The 18,435-nt window shown below is 37.5% G+C and overlaps 1 protein-coding gene across 5 annotated transcripts in view; it reads left to right on the top strand.

Annotated features, from left to right (window-relative positions):
• Positions 1–18,435, top strand: part of INPP5A (inositol polyphosphate-5-phosphatase A) — a 429,845-nt gene that overhangs the window by 358,656 nt on the left and 52,754 nt on the right. For all 5 annotated transcript variants that reach the window (XM_073353963.1, XM_078853839.1, XM_073353965.2 and 2 more), the window contains 2 exons: positions 14,188–14,283; positions 14,857–14,931. In XM_073353963.1, the coding sequence (XP_073210064.1) occupies positions 14,188–14,283; positions 14,857–14,931 (171 nt within the window). The remainder of the gene's footprint in view (positions 1–14,187; positions 14,284–14,856; positions 14,932–18,435) is intronic.

Genomic DNA, 18,435 nt, shown 5'->3' with positions numbered 1-18,435 from the left:
CAATTATGGTTAACGATGTTGATGAGATAGTGTAAAAACATGAGCTGGGCGTCAGGCCCCCTGTGTGCTACTTTGAACATTTATCCTTTGTTTCTTTTGAATTCTTAATATGGCACCTTACTTTCAAAGAATTTTAAATTAATGCATTTGAAAAAAGCCAATTGCAGTTGCACAATGTGGCCAACATTGGCTAGAGTTTAATACCTTGTTCTCTCACAGCTACATCTTTAACAGAGTAAAAAGAAGGTATCAAACATGTCAATAGCAAAATTCCCACTGTCCACTGATTAATGTCAGTGTTACTAAAGCATCATCCAAGAAGATTCAGGCATCAGACAGAATAACTGTGTTCATTTAGGTATTGAATAGATACAGAATTAAGAAAATGCATTCAGTTGGTTCTGTGTTAAGTCTGTGAGACAGCAGGTGCTGCTTTGGGCTCTAGTGATGAGGTATGTACAAATTCATGACAACAAAACAATCATGATATATAACTCACTTTTGTTTTTCATAGGCAACTGATGGATCAGGAATGCAGAGACAGTCATTATCTTACTATAGCAATGATTCCACGCTACTAGAATGATGTGAATTGTATTGAGCAGTCTAGCATTGGAACTTAATTCTAAGGAGTTAATTTTTTTCAGTAGCTCCTTTTCAAATGTTAAGTCAGCTCTTCACACTTTTTAAAAAAACACTGAGAGGTCATAATCTGGATTTTAGCCGAGTAACCTAGACATGCCATTTAATTTTTTTTATAAAGCAATGTTTTGGTAATAGAAATGCAAAAAAGGATTCAAAATAGGGGTGCACCTGTGTATAGATTATTTTGTACATGTTCAAGTGAAAAAAGTTGAACTGTTTTTTAAGTAAAATAGTTTCCTGGACTAAGAACCTGTATGATATATTTTCACACAAGACCCTGTCTGTGAACAGAAAAACGAGATTTATAATAAAACACTGCACAGTAGGTGACATTAAATATATAGCAATTAGGTGAATACATTTTTAATAAGGATATTATTTATTGGTATTTATTGTTTAATATTGTGGTAGTGTTTAGAGGCCCCAGTCAGGGAGCAGGGCCCCATTGTGCTAGGAACTGGACGCACAAATATATGCACATATGTCATGCCATATCAAAGTACATAAAGTCCTGTAGTACTTCCTGGGATTTTGCCTAAGGACTGTAGGATTGGGCTGAATGCCATTGTCTTAGTCTGTGATAGGTTTTCATTGTATTTTATGAACATTACATGTACTCATTTAACAAAAGGCTGCCAGTAGAGTAATGGCAGATAATATGCATCTAATTTTCAGGCCAAAATTTGATGTGTACAATTACATGCCTTCTTAGTGCACCCTCAAGCTGGAGGATGTACTTGCACATGTGACTAGATAGGTGCCCATCTAGCTCTGCGTGCACGCAAAGTAGGCATGCGATTACATAATCAATTTCAGGCTAATATCAGGCTCTATTTCTTTATTAATTTGTATACTGATAAACATGCATTAATCATTATATCAAGAGCTTGCGGGGGGGGGCATTTCAACCTCTACTCAGAATGCTTATTTATTTGTTGACAGTTTTTTTCTGCAACTAATTTGCCTTTTTCTGATAAGTGTGAATTCTTTCTGAGGCTGTCGAATTTCTGTGCCAGCAGTTCTCTTTGACATACCTGCCTGACTTTCTGGGGTGCAAGAGTTTGCTTTGTTTTGTTTCATCTTGAAAAGGAAAAGAGAAAAAGCTACAGTAAAAATTAATTGTGCATCTTAAAATACATTACTAAAAATAAGTGAAAAAGACCTCTCTTGAGGAACTACAGAAGTTATTACAGCTTTCACTTCTTGTAGAGTATGAAGAAGCTTTCTGTATGTTAAACAGGCTTGTGGACATCTGGCATGATTGGTTTTAATCTGCTGACTAAAAAGTCAGGATTAAATCTTGCTTTACACCTCTTTGTATTGCAGTCAGTAAAGTGACAGAGCTGCTCTGAAACAATGACACTACTTATTCCACCCAATATGCCATGTGGTAGATCACCCCCTTTTTCAGCACCACTTCTCTGCAAAGACAATGAAGCATCTGGTGGGGTTTTCCTGTGTCCAAGATATTTTTTGTCAGTAATTTCACTCAGCCAGTCTGCTTAGTTCTCCCCTGGTGCTAGTTTTTGAGACAGGGTGTGCCAAACCCAGTGGCAAGAGGTCAAGAGGCCAAAGTGATGAATTTTTATGTGCCTGTTCCTTGTGTTTCTGCTCAGTCATGATTCTTTGCGCTCTGTGCTGCCTCTGAAAGGGAGCCACAGTGAGCAATTTGTCCTCCTGGTCTGGAGAGAATGGGGAGGCAGATGAGTTAAAATGGCATGTATGACTTCGAACAGAGAAGCACACAAATGTTTTCTTATGGTGAAACAGAATACTCCTGTCACTATTCAGCACAAGAGGTACTTGGAGATTTGTAGCCTGTTGGCTTTCGATCAAGTGACAAATGAATTTAGCAGCACTTAAAGATATAGAGGCAGAATAGCACTTCAGCAACTAGTCCCCAGCTGTTAATGTTAACATTATGTTGCATTAACGCATTTCAAGATGTATTAATTCCCCTATCTATAACCATGATTTTTTTGTTGTTGTTCCAGCTCTCTGTGTGCACCTAGGTCACATACCTCACAGTGTTTGAGTCCTGTTTTGCATGAGTGAAATGTTTTTAATCTGCATTTAACAAATTCTGAAAAATATGCTTTTTGGTTTCTTGTCCTACTTGAGCCCCGTGTTCCCCTCCCATATCAGTTAGCATGGGAGAGAACACTGATCAAAAAAGATTAACAGGAGTATGTGAGCTGCATTTGTGCCTCATCATTCCATCTTCTGGCAGCAGTGCCGTGCAATGTCTGATGTTGCTGTTTAAGCTGGGGAGCTGCATTCATTGTTGAGTTAAACCCCACTGTATTCCTGTCAGATGGTGTGAAGATACTCTTCCTCCAAATTCCTCTCTCTGTCTACCTCTGCTCGCCCATGGCAGCATGGTGGGCTCAGTGGCTGTATTGCCATACTCCTGGCCAATGACAGAGCTCTTGATGGAGCCCAGAGACCATGGAGGGATATCTAATATTGCTCTAAGCACCATTTACAAATCCTTCATTCCTACATGGACTGAAGTCCTCTGAGGGAGGGAACAAAGCTACTTAAAGATGGTGTAGAAGAGTCAATAGGGAAAACATCCTGCCTAACCTCCTTTCCCGCTCCATGTTGTCCCTCTTTCCCCACAGCTTCTTTTTCCATGGTTTGCTCCCCTCTAGTCTGTGCAGCATTTTATTTGTAAATACCTGTCATACCCAATATGGCCTACATTTTGTTTAAAAATGGTGCTTTTCATTCCTTTTATTCCAAAATACTTTTTTTAAAAAATGTGTTTAGTCCTCATGAAAGTTAGGAATTCAGCACTGGATGGAATTCGGTTTAACTTGCTTAGCAAGGATCTAAACACAGCTCCAGCAACGTCCCTTGGTGTTGACCTGCAATAATGCTACACTTAGTTCTGAACCTTTCTTGAGTGGAGTACGCTATTATACCAAATTGTGTGGCAGCTTTTATAATGCTAATAATTGGGCATTAAGATGATATCACCAATGACTAAGGATGAGCAAGCTCATGTTTTCTTATTCTGAATTACTCTGACATCATTGGCTGGAAAGCATGACTTGAATTCATAGGTTATTGGGTTCATATTCCACGCACTATTTTAAAAATGGAATAAAAGAATGAATGGCAAGGAAGGAGAAGAGAGGAAATCCTGTGAGAACTGGAGTGGAGATTGGCCAGAATGAAAAAGAAATTCAGGGAAACTAGATTAAGAAGAACAGGGGTGGGGAATGTTAATGCAAAAATAAATACAGCACATGTAACAAGTACATTAGGATACCTACTTTGCCAGATTAGCTTTTTGGGTCATTCTCTCTTTTTATTCCAAATCTCACATAGCACCAGCTTCCTTTTAAGATAGAAATCCCACTTTTTCCCCATTTGAATCTTTTCTGAAAAATGTAAGTTTAAACTCCTCAAAAAATTATTTGGCTAACACAAAAATAGTAAGGCTCCCAAACCCCTAAATTCCACAAAGCTCTGCCATTAGCACTTGTGACCTGGGCATAATTTGAACGCAGGGTCCAGAAGTAGATGGTTTAGTGCACTAACTAGCAGTGTATATGTAGTCCCCGAAAAACCATATTTTTGACAAACAATTAGAAGTAAAAAAATTTCTTTCTGCCAAACAACCTTGTCAGTTTTTTTGTAAATAAATAAATACCTTTAGTTACAAGGATGATAAATGTTGCTACAGTTGAGAGAAAAATATTTCATTGGAATATGCAGAATATCTAAGCTAGTGCTAGTATCAGTGTAGTAAATAATATAGGTGGATGACAGAAATTATGAAGCTCATGTAACGAGACAGAAAATAAACCCATTTGTCCTGAGCATACCACATATCACAAGCTATACCCAAGAAATTTATTTTCTGCTTGCGGGGGTGGATCATTTTGTTTGATAAAGCATTTCTGCTGATGCTAATAGGTTTGGAAAATGTCATGTCCTGCTGTTCATATGTCACTGGGATTAGCCTCACTCTTCAGGTGCTACTTGACATCTGAAGTTGTGGTAAATTTGTAATAAGATTAATAAAGTAGTTAGGATCGTGGAATTATACAAGCACAGATCTATAGTCAGGCTAAGAGCTCTTTTTGACTAGTCTCTTCAAATGTACAGATGAACACACAGATATCTTTTTACTCTTATCTGTTATATTTCGGAACAGAGATGAACCAAAAAAGTTGATGTCTCACATAATGTGAAGTGACAGTATTACCTGGGTGTGACTCCACTGAGATCCGTGAGGTTGTCCCAGGAGTAAATTTAGGCTATGATGTTTGTTTTTACTTGTACAAACAGGGAAATTGAGTACTTTGCTGCCTAAAACCTGCCAGATCATATTGTTTGGCACACTTTCTGATGCTGAAGAGCAAAAACACCTGGTGTGCCATGCCAACCTTTGAAAAGGTGTCCTATCCATTTATTTACTTTTATTTATAGTAAATAAACTTAATTTCCCTTGTGCTAATTCCCATTTTAGGTATAGGTGCTCATCTGCCTTAGGGCTTCTAGTAGGAAATCCCTTCCTCCAGCTGACTGCAGCGCCAATTCAGGAAAGCACTTACACACATTTTATTAATTGCAACAGGAATGCTTCTAATTGTTCATAATTACTGCTAAAACTTCTGTAGTGGTAAGTCAGGTTAGTGGGGGAGAGGAGGAGCTAATCTTTATAAGGCTCATCAGGAAGGTGTAGTTGGAGGAGCTCAGTAGTAACTTCATTTTGGACTTCACTGAGGAAGTTACGAGTATCTTAATCCATACCATGTGTGTAATACTTTCCATATCCTTAGTACTTTGCAAACATTCACTTAACAGTAGTTAATGCAAACATTACTTAATCTTTTTACTATCTTTTTGAGCAGGTATTATCCATATTTTACAGATGAGAAAACAGAGGCAGATCTCTGTAACGTATCCATGGTCAGAGAGGGCGAATGTGTAAGAATTAGGATGAATTTAGCAGTTCCTGGCTCCCTGTGCCATACTTAGACCACTAGTTTACACCTTTCTCAAATGGGCCCCAAGATAAATGTAAAAACAAAACTGGAGCCATTTATTACATAGAATGCCAAAAAGCAGCTTATAACATCAGAATCCTAAATGCCAGCTCAGCTTATGTTGTAAGGAGAACTGCTCACTGTGGGGCTGATCTGCAAGTCCTTACTCATATGAGATGTCCTCATGCAACTGCTTTCAGGAACGGCTTTAATTAGATATACATTTTAAAATACAAGCTGTTAACACCAAAATGTGCATCAGTTTAGACATGAAAATGGTCTACAGGTCTAGTAACCACAGAATAAACTCCTAAACAGCTACCAACTGCAAACTAATAAATACAGTAGTTTATGACATTCGCTTTTTTCCTTAAATAAGAAGGGATGATGTAATTGTATGAATGCTAAAATAATTTGAAAACACAGCTGTTTTGGGGATAATGCACAGGTGCATATTGGTTCCATATACAAACAAGACAAAATTACTTGCCTGCAATTTTTACAGAATGTTAACTTTATCCAAACTCATAACCTGGTTGTTAAAATGTATAAAAATTCTTTAGTTTCCCCACACGCTTTAGATAGGATATCAATTGTCTATAACTGTGCGGGCATCAGTGATCTTTTTCCACAAGTCTCTGATCAGATACAGGTTTTAATTTCGCAAGTGTTTCTCCTTCAAGCTTTCTGCATTTCTGTTGATCTTTGAAAGTTTTCAGTTCCTTCATATATTGTGTTATCCAACGATCAAGGGAAGCTATTTGTGTGGCCTCTTCTGGAAAAGGACTTGCTTTCTCACCAAGCCCAAGCCAAATATTTCAGAGATCTAAACTAAATTGTAAGATGGGGAGCTACAACTATATCTCCAATTCCAAGTTCAGTTATATAGCTGTAATTGAAAAATGCTTATTCCAAAATCGAATGCCGCTGAAATGTCAGACAGAAAAGAACAGCAGTAAAGTTTTTAGGGTTAACTTAATGTTCAAGTTATTTGGAGAAGTCAGCTGGAAAATTAGCCAGTGATAATTCTTAACACAGTGAAAGTTGCGCAGTGTGTTGGCAATTCAGAAAACTTTATATGGACAGAAAAGTGGATATAATGTGCTTCTTTCTATTCAGTTCACTGTTTATTAAAAATTCATTAATTCAAGAGGAAGCAGTGTTGTCCAGTAGACAGAGCATAGGGCTGTGACTCAGGAGAGAGAAGTGCAATTCCTGGCACTGCTACGGACTCTCTCTCCTTTGTGATGTGAAGCTTGTTCCGGTCAGCAGATGAAAAGTGCTATCTTAATGCTAGAGTAAACAACAAACAAAAATAAAACGTGTTTTACATTGTCCTACATCCCTCCCCTTGTGATTAAAAGTAGCTAGTGCAACATTTCGAACCTGACAATTTCCTTATAGTTTTGTGGCCTAACTTCAAAGCCACACAAAACTTCAGGTTCAAACTGTTTTTCTTGGGGCCAGTGTGTGAGAGTGTGTTTTAAAAAAAAAAACACAAAAGGAAAAAGGGATAGCTTCTAATGAAAACATTCTGTGTGTGTGTGTCTTTATATATAACACACAGACACAACACATAGTTAGTGTGTCCGCCTCAGTCCCTTCTGCTTTGCTTTGTCTTTAGAAGAACATGTCGATCCCTGCCCTGCTTGCTCTGCAGGCTGGGTGAGAGGAAAGGAAATGAGTTTGTAGGTACCTATCCTGTGTCTTACCCAATTCCTGCTTTTCTTTTGGGATGGAAGGTTGCTTGATCCTGACCCCCCACAAGTCGGCTGTAGATGTCAGTGCTTATCCCCCAACTATGTCACCTCTGACTATGGCTATTGAATTGTCCTATTTATGTGGTTAAGTTTAAGGGCTTTCTTCTAAATGCTCTCTCGTACTGAATCTGTAAGTTTAGTTCATTTAACTTTTTCTTTAAGTTGTAGGAGTTCACATATCAAAGCTGTCTTTAACACTATTTGGCAATGCCACGAATGGGTACTGTGCACATATGAAGTGTCTTCTAGCAATAACTCTCCAGTCCTGTCCTCACACCTCCTCTCATGTCACTCAACTCACATCACAATGTACACTTAAAATGTAATGAACAAAACAGAAATCCTTAGAAGTATCAAGACAGGTGTTAATTACTTTGCTGTCATGTTGCCTGCCTTCCCCACACCTTCCTTGTCCATGCAGTAGTGCAGTGGTGGGCAACCCGTGGGCCATGAGCCACACGCGGCCCATCGGGTTAATCTGCTGGCGGGCCGCCAGACCGTTCGTTTCCATTTGCATGGCCGCCTGCAGCTCCCAGCGGCCGCGGTTCACCGTTCCCAGCCAGTGGGAGCTACGGGAAGCGGTGGCCAGGCCTGCTGTAGTGTGTTTGTTGCAGGTTCCTTGGGGAAAAGACCTCATCTTCCTATTTATCCGGAAAGAACCAAGGGCATATTTAATGATGTACTATTAACAGTGATCTAAAAGGTTCTTGAGAAGAGAATGTTCAAATAGGTTTGAAACAGAGTGTGATATGAAGAGTTGTATTGGAGTAAGGGGCAAGTCCATATCCGAGCATGCAGCCCAGTCATCTCAGCTGGGCCTCGATGAGATCCACAGAAAGAAATGGAGAGGAATCCTGCTAGTCTGGCACCAAGAAAGTCTCCTCAGCGGACATGTTTGAGATTATCAAAGTTTAAATTTAGATTTAAAGGGGTATTTTTAGCATAAAAGCTACCATCACTGGCGCTGCTCAGAGAGATACTTTAAAATTGAAATAAACCTCTAAAAGCTTCAGATACACTAGCAGGCCCTATGAGACACTACGACACATCCCATGGAAGTCTGTAGGCCAGGACTTCAGTGGTGACATCAAAGGTCCTGTAAGTTGCACCGTGAGGTAAATCGGTCATAAAATTGGTGTAAGTGGCAGCACAGTGTTATTTGCACTGGTTTGGCATCAGAAAATGTACAAACCAGGAATACCTTACATACTGAGGGGACAGAAGGTGATGTAACAGAAAAGCAACTAACAGGATGGTGTAAAATAAAGCAAGCCTTTGCTTTAGCTTACTCCACACCATCCCCAAGTCTTCTGTGGATGCTGCTGCACCTGCTTATGCTAGGGCTGAATATAGTCCTCATAGATTATAAAATTAGTCTGATAGTAATTTTGCATGCTTACTGAATGCCCAAACTGGACAAGTTAAACTACTTTGTGCCATGCCCATACATATTTATTTTCTGTCAGAGTAGGCCATCATTTATGTCACTGCTGAATTTTAGCCCCTGGAATCTAGAAAATTTGATTTATTTTTTCCTTGTGATTATTTTAGACCTAATCATATCTCTGAAATGTTCATGGTGTTTCTATTTTCCCCCGACCCCTCAGTCTCCCACACTGGTTGAGATTAGCCTGAATCAAGGACACTTTGTCCAGCTGAAAATACGTGTATATTCTTTAGGGTGTATTTTCATTGCCTTGCATAGGGCATTTAGTGCTGCAACTTCCATAAATGTTCAGAAAAGTTATGTGGCTGAATATCTATGTACCACAGTGAAAGGTTAACCCTAAATTTCTTTAGAATGGTATGTGTACAAAAATAAAAATGCTAAAATGTTGATTAAACATGAATGCCTATCCAAAAGTCTTAATTGTGTGTCACTGACTAATAGAAAAGGCTAGATCAGACTCTGGCTTTCTCCAATAAACATTCAGCGTTTGAATCTGATCTCTTTTACTCCACTGAGTTCAGTGAAGTTATTCTTGATGTACACCGATATAAGTGAGATCAGAATCAGACCTTCAGAGATAAGAAAGAGCCTGAACAAGACAGATGTTTTTGCACTCCTGAAGTAGCAAGTCCTCTAGCTCTCAAATTGTTTCAAATACAATTTGCCTCCTATGATAATAAAAAAGCATTCGGTTGTCCTAATTCAATAAGTGTCAGACAGATTTTTTTTCAAGAGCTGTTTCAGGAAAAGTGGCTAAAAGTATTTGTTTCCTAATTGAGATGAGCCATGTATCTCTCTCTTACATCCTGTCAAAATCCACAAGAGATTTAACTGAAATAAAATTTAGCATCTTAAAAGATTATTTGGTTACTAGTATGTTATTTGGTTCAGTGTCTTAGCCCTTTTTCTCTTCTGTGCCTTGCTACTTCTAAAAAGAAACACTTTTGCTAAACCCATGAAGGTTCCTTGGAAATTACTGAGACTTATTGTGAATTATAGTTACAGTTGTTGCTGGAACTTTTTCGTTATAACGAGACACTGGAAATGTTCCAATTATTTTATTTTAGAAGAATTAATAAGTAATAAAACAAAGTTTCCTAAGAAAATTATTTAAATCACATGGGAAAAGTAATTCACATATTTAGATTCTTAGGCAGAGATAATAGGGAAGGTTGAATCCATATGTGTTGGACACACGCATTTTTTCAAAATCTTTTTAATTTAAGTAAGTACAGGCATGCAATAAAAGACACAAATCACATATCAGAGTTTGACATAGAACTCTAGAAGGTGACCAGACAATAGATTTGTAAAACGAATGAGAAAACAATATTGCAGTTTTCAGCAGAGGCTTACACGAATAAGGAAAGAATGCTACGATATACTGGTTTATGGTATTTTCTGTATGTTCAGTGAAGGGTTGCCATGTTTCAATATGCATATGTGTGTCTGTTGCTGACAGAATAGTTTTATTCAGCACTGCAGAATACTGTAAAATATTTTAATGCATTGCATTATAAAGTTAAGCAGAAGAATGTTAAAGGTTGTATTTATTCTGCAAATGAAAAGTCTTATCCTGAAGACTGCAGAGCACTGGCATACAGAAGTAAGTTTATAACTTTGCACAATAGTAAAATACAGTAAGTTCTGAGTAAATTGATTGCATCAGAAAAGTTTTATAGCTGTGTTTTACAACTCTATATAGATGAATGTCACAAGTATTTTTTATATAATTTACTTTGAAGAACCTAGAGGAGTCTACCTGTGTGGATAATCCAAGTAAAATTGGAATAAGGTCTGTCTGTATCCTAGCTAAAGGATGAAGACTGAGTGGCAACTCTCCTGCAAGCACTGTAGCAATATTTAACTTGCAAAAGAAGAACAAGTGCCTGAAATTAAGGAGAAAAAGAAGAAAACTTGATAGAGGCTTTTTGCGATCTGGTTTCCCATCATCTAAAAAGATGCCTTTAAAGAACCTTAGAACATTGAAAAGAACAGCATGTTTTCATAGCATTTTGATTTTTTTTAACCACAACAAAAAATCCCTTCATAAGTAGACTTGGCTAAAAAGGCACATGTTCCTGAAAGTTTTCTGCTTGGGTGACTACGACTTTGTAGAAATTGAAAGGAGAGGGAAAAAGGAATGTTCCAGCTTGTATAAGAAATGAACCTTTGCCCAATCACTTTTTGTTTGCGAATAAGGTAACTTTTTGTGTGTGTGAAATTTGAAAGCAATAAGGTATGTGGGTCCTTTCTCTTTATTGGTTCTCAAGAGTCGATCAGATTTTTATTCTTTTAAAGCAGCCTGAAGTTGTGAGATAAAGCAGCTCAGAAAAAAATGTTCTCAAGCAGATGCCTTTAAGAGACAGAAATCATGAATTTCTTGAATTGCAACCACTTTGGGGGTGGCTACAATGACTTTTTGACAGTGACAGTAACTCTGCCTTGTCTTTTTGAGCCCTTCTTTGGCCCATTCACTCTGGAAAGCTGCTTAAGCGCACTTAAGCGCATTAGCATTTGGATGCTAGGGGACCATATTGACCCTCATTTGGAAAGTTTAAATGAGTGAAAGATGGAGCGATTTGTTAGGGCTTTAGAAACCAGCTTTAGAGAGCGGCAGGTTTTCCGCTTTGGTTTGTTCGGGTGCTTGTTCTAATCTGGTGCGCTGTTTAAAGGCGACCAGACTGATTTGTGACACATGAGTCCAAAGGGCTATTTTTTTGGGCTTGACCCGATTAGCTAATCTGTGCTCTGAATTTCAATGGCTGGTATCAGAGGGAGTGCACTTTGGGAATGGCTCACTGTTGGATTACCTCATTGGTAACTGCATACAGACACAGATGGCAAAATGTTAATTACTTGTCAAAAGAGACAAAATGCGATCTAAGGTAAATTGTGGTGATGTGTGGAAAAAGTGATTAGGTCTATGTTAAAAAATTTAATGAAATCAAAACTGCAGCTCCCCGAAGGATTTGGCATGCCACTCTTTCACCGTCCTCTCATCATGACCTTTGCCAGTTTAGTTATAACTTTTTCCCTGTGTTCTCAGAAGCCTGATCCACTGAACAAAAATGGTCTGAAAAATTGTGAACACAAACACCATTTTCGAAGGGTGTTTTGTGTTACTATAAGCACAGATTTTTTTCCTCTAGTGAGATTTTTGTTTTTCAAGCATTCCAGCAGCAGTGTTTGTAGTGCTCTAGATAATGATTGTGCCAGAATTTGCATTATGAGTCCCTCTTGCCAGGGATTTATAATTTAGTGTAGTAATATTTATGAAGGGTGAAAAATTAATATCCAGAGGAAGAAGTTGAGGAGGAAATATTTTTAGCTAAATGAGAAGAGGAAATCAATTAGCAATGTTTAAGTCCATAGGCCTGAAGAGAAAGATCAGATTTGTTTGTGTTGTATTTTTCTTGTGATTCACTCAGAAGTCATCATCCTTTAAAAATGAAATTTTATGGCTTGTTGTTGTTATTATTTATCAGTATTATGGTAGCACGTAAGGGCTCAAGTCAAAGATCATGGCCTTGTTGTGCTAAGTGCTATATAAAGAGTAAAAATAAATAAATAAATCTTTGGGTATTCAAGTATGTGTTCGGTTATTTTTGTTAGGAAGTACATTTGTTGAGAAGAGCAGTCACTGCAGATGTTCATCATCTTCTTAAAAATAAATGAATAAGTGTTTTTTTAAAAATCCCATTACAGTCTTTCTGATACACAGTGCATTTCTAAAATAAGTCCAACACTTGTATTTTTTCAGGAAGGAAAGAAGCAAAAAGTAAAACAATAAATGGAATGGATGGTTTTGTGGCTAAAGACAAATTGGATTCTATTTCAGACTCTGCTAGAGACTTTCCAGGTGACTTTGGCCAAGATAATAAGAAGCAAATTCTGTTCTGATATTGGTGAAATCCTGTATATATCAGATTCCTATATGGCTTAAATAGATGTTATGCCACATCTGAATTTGGTCTTAGCTTCAGTTTCCCTATCTGTAAAATGGGATAATGATACATTTGCAACTCACAGGGGTATTATGAGAATACATTCACTGAGGATTGTAAAATGCTTTTAGAGCCGCAGATATAGGAGCCTTAGTAACTATAGAAGCATAAAATATTTATTTTATTATTAAATATTATGCAAAACCAAAACAAGTTTTCTGGCCAGCATGAAAAAGAATAAAAATGCACTGCAAGTAAATCCCCACCTTCTTTGTTCTTTCTTTAATTCCTGTCTTGTGCACTATTCACTTAGGAAACCCTAACAAAATAAATCTCTATGCAAGAAGACATTTCCCATCAGCTCTCCTAAACCTGCATCATATCTGGGCCCAAATTCAGCAGTCTGTCCAGTTTATCAAAGCACTTGCCCATTTGCTTAACTTCAATAGGGCTTAAGCATATGCTTAAATTTAAGCATATTTTTAAGTGTTTTGCTGAATCCTCCAGATTTCCATCTGTAATTGAATGCAACAGAGAAGTCCCTTTCACAATAGGCATCCTAAAGCTAATTAATACAAAATATTCTATAACATTAAAGCTAGTCTATAACCAGACAAATGGAAGAGAAATCAAAGACAAACCTGACACTCTGTCTGGAATTCATACTTTTGAACCTAGATAAGTGTTTAATTACAATATATTCTGTCCTGAAGCCCTGAGACCCGCAAAATATTTAGGAGTACAGTGCCGTCACTTGTTGAGAAGGTTGGACATACAAGAGGATTTGTTTCCCCAGCAGACTTAGCCCCTGCAGCTAATTGCAAAGTTATAAAAGTTTTGTTTATGTTTATAGATTGAAACCACATTTGAGCATGAAACTTTTACAATCGATTGTCGGGGTTCCTAAATTGCTACATGTATTACTGGTGGTACTTGAGCTTGAAGTTCCATCAGTTCACTTTACAATTTTTTAAGGAAGTGGTATGTGAAGAAATAAAATTTGGGGGCTGCTGGACTAGCAGGAATGTCTGTTGAGGGTGGTCACAAGTAATGTGTGAGGCGGGATCACGTAATACAGTCAAACCTTTTAAAGTAAAAATATACAGTACAGTGAGTTAAGAAGTTAATATTTGCTTTAAGAAAGAATTTTCTTGGTTTTGTCAGTTTGTGTCAGAACATTAATGTAGCTCATTAGTTAGATTTTTAGTGAATGGAAATACATTAAATTAATAGTGTTTTGTATTTAAAATTGACCTTCAGCAAAAACACACTTTTCACTGAGCATTGGATCAAGGCCTTAATGTTTATTGATTGCAAAGGCTACAAAATGGAGGTTCATCTTTCTGATAAAATCATCTCTCTCTTGCTTTCTTTTTTATTAGACCCTTTGTACAAAGGCTACAATGCAGACTATCCGGGCAGCTGACACCAATGAAGTAGTCAAGCTAATATTCCGTGAATCTGATAATGACCGAAAGGTATGTAACCGAATACAGACATATCAGAGAAGATTGTTGAACATCTCCTTTTCAGCTTTGCAAACATCAAAGGCAAAATTTATCTCTGACTGTAATTTCTGGAAGTGACTTATCAGGGAAGAATTTAGCTCCAAAAATTTAGTTACAAAATGTAGGCTAAGATAACTTAGCACCTGATCCTTTAGGGTGATGAGCATCATCTTGCAAGATTGGGCTCTTAGGTGTGAATTATTGTATGATTTATGATGAAAGTGAGTTTTTGGAAGAGTGTATTCTTTTCTGAGAGGCACTTTACGTAGCCCTGCAAAAATTAGACTTATGCATCATCATTTAGGGGGAGAATATAGATGTCCACACGCTTTAGAACTGTTTATCTAATCTTGTTAGCTGTTTGCCAGTGAACCAAATGGGCTGACTGATAAGGAGAGAGATTTAGAGATCTAGAAATTTACTTGATTTTTTTTAAAGGGCTGAAGTTATATAGTTGAGAGTGACTGACTGACTGCCCAACTCATATGACCACTTGGGCCAGAAGTTCTTCCCTGATTTTTTTTTTCTGCTTTACTTTCTCAGGTTATGTTACAGTTAGAAAAGAAGCTCTTCGACTATTTTAATCAAGATGTTTTTAGAGACAACAATGGCACTGCGGTAAGTTTGTGGCTATGCAACATTTTAAAAATAAGTAGTTTTTTACATATCTACATTTACGGTGTGCATATGAGATTGGAAATGAGACCAACTTGGACAAATGGCTCAAAAAACCATGGGTAAGTTACCCTTTTTTTGGTCTAAATATATTACTATGATATTGATATTGACTATCTTCACACACCAATATTTTTCTCATTTTGAAACATTTGTTCCAATCTATGCTTTGACACAGCCTTTCTTTATATTGTCTCACTAAAAATTCACTGTCCCATTTCCAATTCCATTTGATAGATACACAAGAGAAATGAAAACTTGTCCCTCTACAATTTATCTGTTTTATTTCTCTTAATTTTTTAATATCACCTTGAAAGTTTATAATTTTATTCTTCTTTCAGTACAGCTTTATCTGCTGAACAAAGTTACTCCTCTTTATTGAAATTCATAATATACCAGTGGCATTTCAAATGACAGTTTTGACAATTTCACATACGTGAACCACATGCCCATACACACATACTTGTATGCAAACTCATATGCAGACATCATACTCTAACATATTACATTTCAAAATCAGCTGCCATTTCGTTCATGCACCGAGAAGCAGGAAATCTTCCAGATCAAGCATGGAAGGAAAAAGATAAACGATATAATGAGCCATTGGAGATAATCTAATCTTCATGGTCTAGTTAAACACGCAGCACCATGATCACTAAAAACAAACTACCTATCTAAAAGGATAAATGTTCCTATGCCGAATTCAACCAAAAAAATCCATCGCATCCTTCATCAACCAGCGGTCTTGTACCAGCCTGACAGAAATTTAATTCAAGCTGGCTCCTGAAAATAATTATTGTATTTTAAGAGTAGTAATCATTGGTCGGGACATGATTGAATGTGTCCATGCCTATTGACTTTTTCTATGATTTATAGCTTTGTTTAGTCGATATTCCCATCGAAATTGTATAATTAATTATAAGTGGGGCTGTCAGGTCTGCAGGATGGAGTGCCCTGATGAGTATTTGGGAAGATTAAATTTTCCTTAGCTATACCGATGCAAGGCTTGGGAATTTTCACAGCACTATGGCTGTTGGATAAAGATGTTTTCTGTGTGTTTAGCAACTGCTTTAGCTCAAGATCCATTGATTTTCTGAGCTCTTTTTTATCAGTGTGGTGTCTCTTCAGTAACAGTGGAATTTGTGCAGTTGTGACAAGACATGACAAATATTTATTATAAACAGCCTACTTTATCATTGTCCATACACAGTTATTCCGTCTTTTTTACACTTTAATCAACAAGAATTCTTAAGATAGATGGAGAAATGGTTATCATGTTTATGAAAAATCTAAAACAGATACAAATTATCAGTTCAGCAGAAATATTGTCTTTTCCAGTCTGAAATATCACAGGTCTAATATTTTCCAAACTTCAGCAACTGTCCCTGTTTCCTCCACAAAATGGCATGTACAATGAGTAAGTGACGACCTTTCTATATCATTCTGTTTAAAAAAGATCAGTGCAGATAGCAACTTTACTAAAGTATGCAGTAAGATAGAAAAGAGAAAATTCATGTCAAATCTCTAACTAATGCAAAATTATCATAGAACATCAAGTGAGATTTACCTTAGTATTGTAATGTACTTCAAGGATCCAGTTCAACTCTGGTATAACTCCATTGACTACAATGGAGCTACAGTGCCTACGTGCTCCAGTGGTGAGAGTTACAAAGAAAATAATGGGAAGGATGGAATGCATGAGTCATACGAGGCTGAACTTGGCTCTGATTGTCACATGAATTTCCTAAATATAGTGAGTTTAAGTGGGTATCTACAAGTAAAAAGAAAAGGAGTACTCCTTTTCTTTTTGCGAATACAGACTAACACGGCTGTTCCTCTGAAACCTATCTACAAGTAGTATCTTTGAGACAGAAGAGCTTAGAAACATTGGTCCTCAGATCCAGCCAAGTTCTCCTGTACAATACCTGTATGTCCTCCTGATCCAGAGGCTGGCCTGGGACCAGTTCAGCTCCAAGAACAAGTTTGAGAAGCCTCAGGGCTATTCTAACTTGTGCCAGCGAGTAAGAGCCTTCCAGGGGACACGACACTAGCTGAGGATTATTAGAGTTCTGTCGTGTTCCGGCCACTCTCCCTTTCTAGTTATGCTCTCAACACACCCAAATAGCAGAGGGCTCACAGTGTGGGGGAAATCCTCAGCTGGCTCATTAAGCCAGTTTCATGGCCTCTGCACCACTGGAGCAGGATCTACAATCTGGTCCAACATTCCTGGCTTTGCGCTATTACATGTGGAAAAGTCAGCCACAGACCTTAGCTGTACATTTGGATTTGCCAGTTTTAGAATGATAGGCATAAACAATATTATATCATATCTTCAGGTGAATGTCATAATTCAGAGTTTTTTAAATAAATCCATGCTTTTTCCATATATTTTCAATACTTAAAATAATTTGTACTAACTAATTCAGGATATAACTAATTATTTGCTACAAGACAGCTCATGTTCAGGAATTTCCTGTTAACTTGAAAAACATTAGAAAGAAAAACAATTCAAAGATAATTAATTATTTAACCAGAAAAAATCATAATTGTTATTGATTTGTGCAAAGGCACCATTAATTAAATGCTGCCAGTTCAGTAGCCAATTAAATAAATATATAGCTGGAATGTAAAAACTATTAATGACTGTAGGAGAATGATTAAATCATTAAAAATATTTTATAATCTTTAACCACTATCAAAAATGAAAAATGGTTCATACATTCATATATCTCACAAACTATATTCATGAACTATATCAGCAGGAAAATCATATTTTGTCCTCATGAATTTGACCATTACTGTACTGAAAGGGTTTTCAATCAACTCATTATCCTAACAGCTTTGAGGCTGATCCTGCTTCCACTGCAGCTAGAGAATAGTTTGGCCATTGACTTCAATGGGAGCAGAGCTGGCTTTCGTGATGTCGTTGAGCTATCTCGTGTATTGCTAGTAGAAACTATATTGTGACTATATGAGTATAACATTTGTCCTCCTTTCTTGCTGCATCCTCATGAAAAGACTGTCTGTACTTCTTCCTCTGTCTACTCTGTTCTTTTGGGACCTAGGACTCAATCCTTCCTAGAGATAAGTCACCTTTGCACTACTCAGGAGGCATAAAGGAGATTTAAGGCTGCCTTAGGCAAACAGCTGAAGACCGCTGCAGCTTGGGGGAATCCTTGGCTGCCTTTATACTGTCTACTTCCTGCATCACAGATACATCAGGGGCACGCTAGGGGCAGGTAGGGATAGGACCAGAGTGCAATGCAGTTTGGTGATCCTAGGCCAATTGAATGATTCATAAGGAATTGTTCTTCCCAGCATTTGTGTTTTGGTCCAAAACAGACCCCAGCTGATTCTAGGATTGCCAGGTAGCGTAACGTTATCTCTGCCCTGCCACTTTTCAAATGCTTTCACATATTTACCGCAGCAGTCTGTGGCAGCAGATCT

This window comes from Lepidochelys kempii, chromosome 7 (genome assembly GCF_965140285.1).
Source record: "Lepidochelys kempii isolate rLepKem1 chromosome 7, rLepKem1.hap1, whole genome shotgun sequence".
NCBI classification, from domain to species: Eukaryota; Metazoa; Chordata; order Testudines; family Cheloniidae; genus Lepidochelys; species Lepidochelys kempii.
The sequence above is the reverse complement of the archived record's forward strand: the minus strand, read 5'-3'. Positions and strand labels throughout refer to the sequence as shown.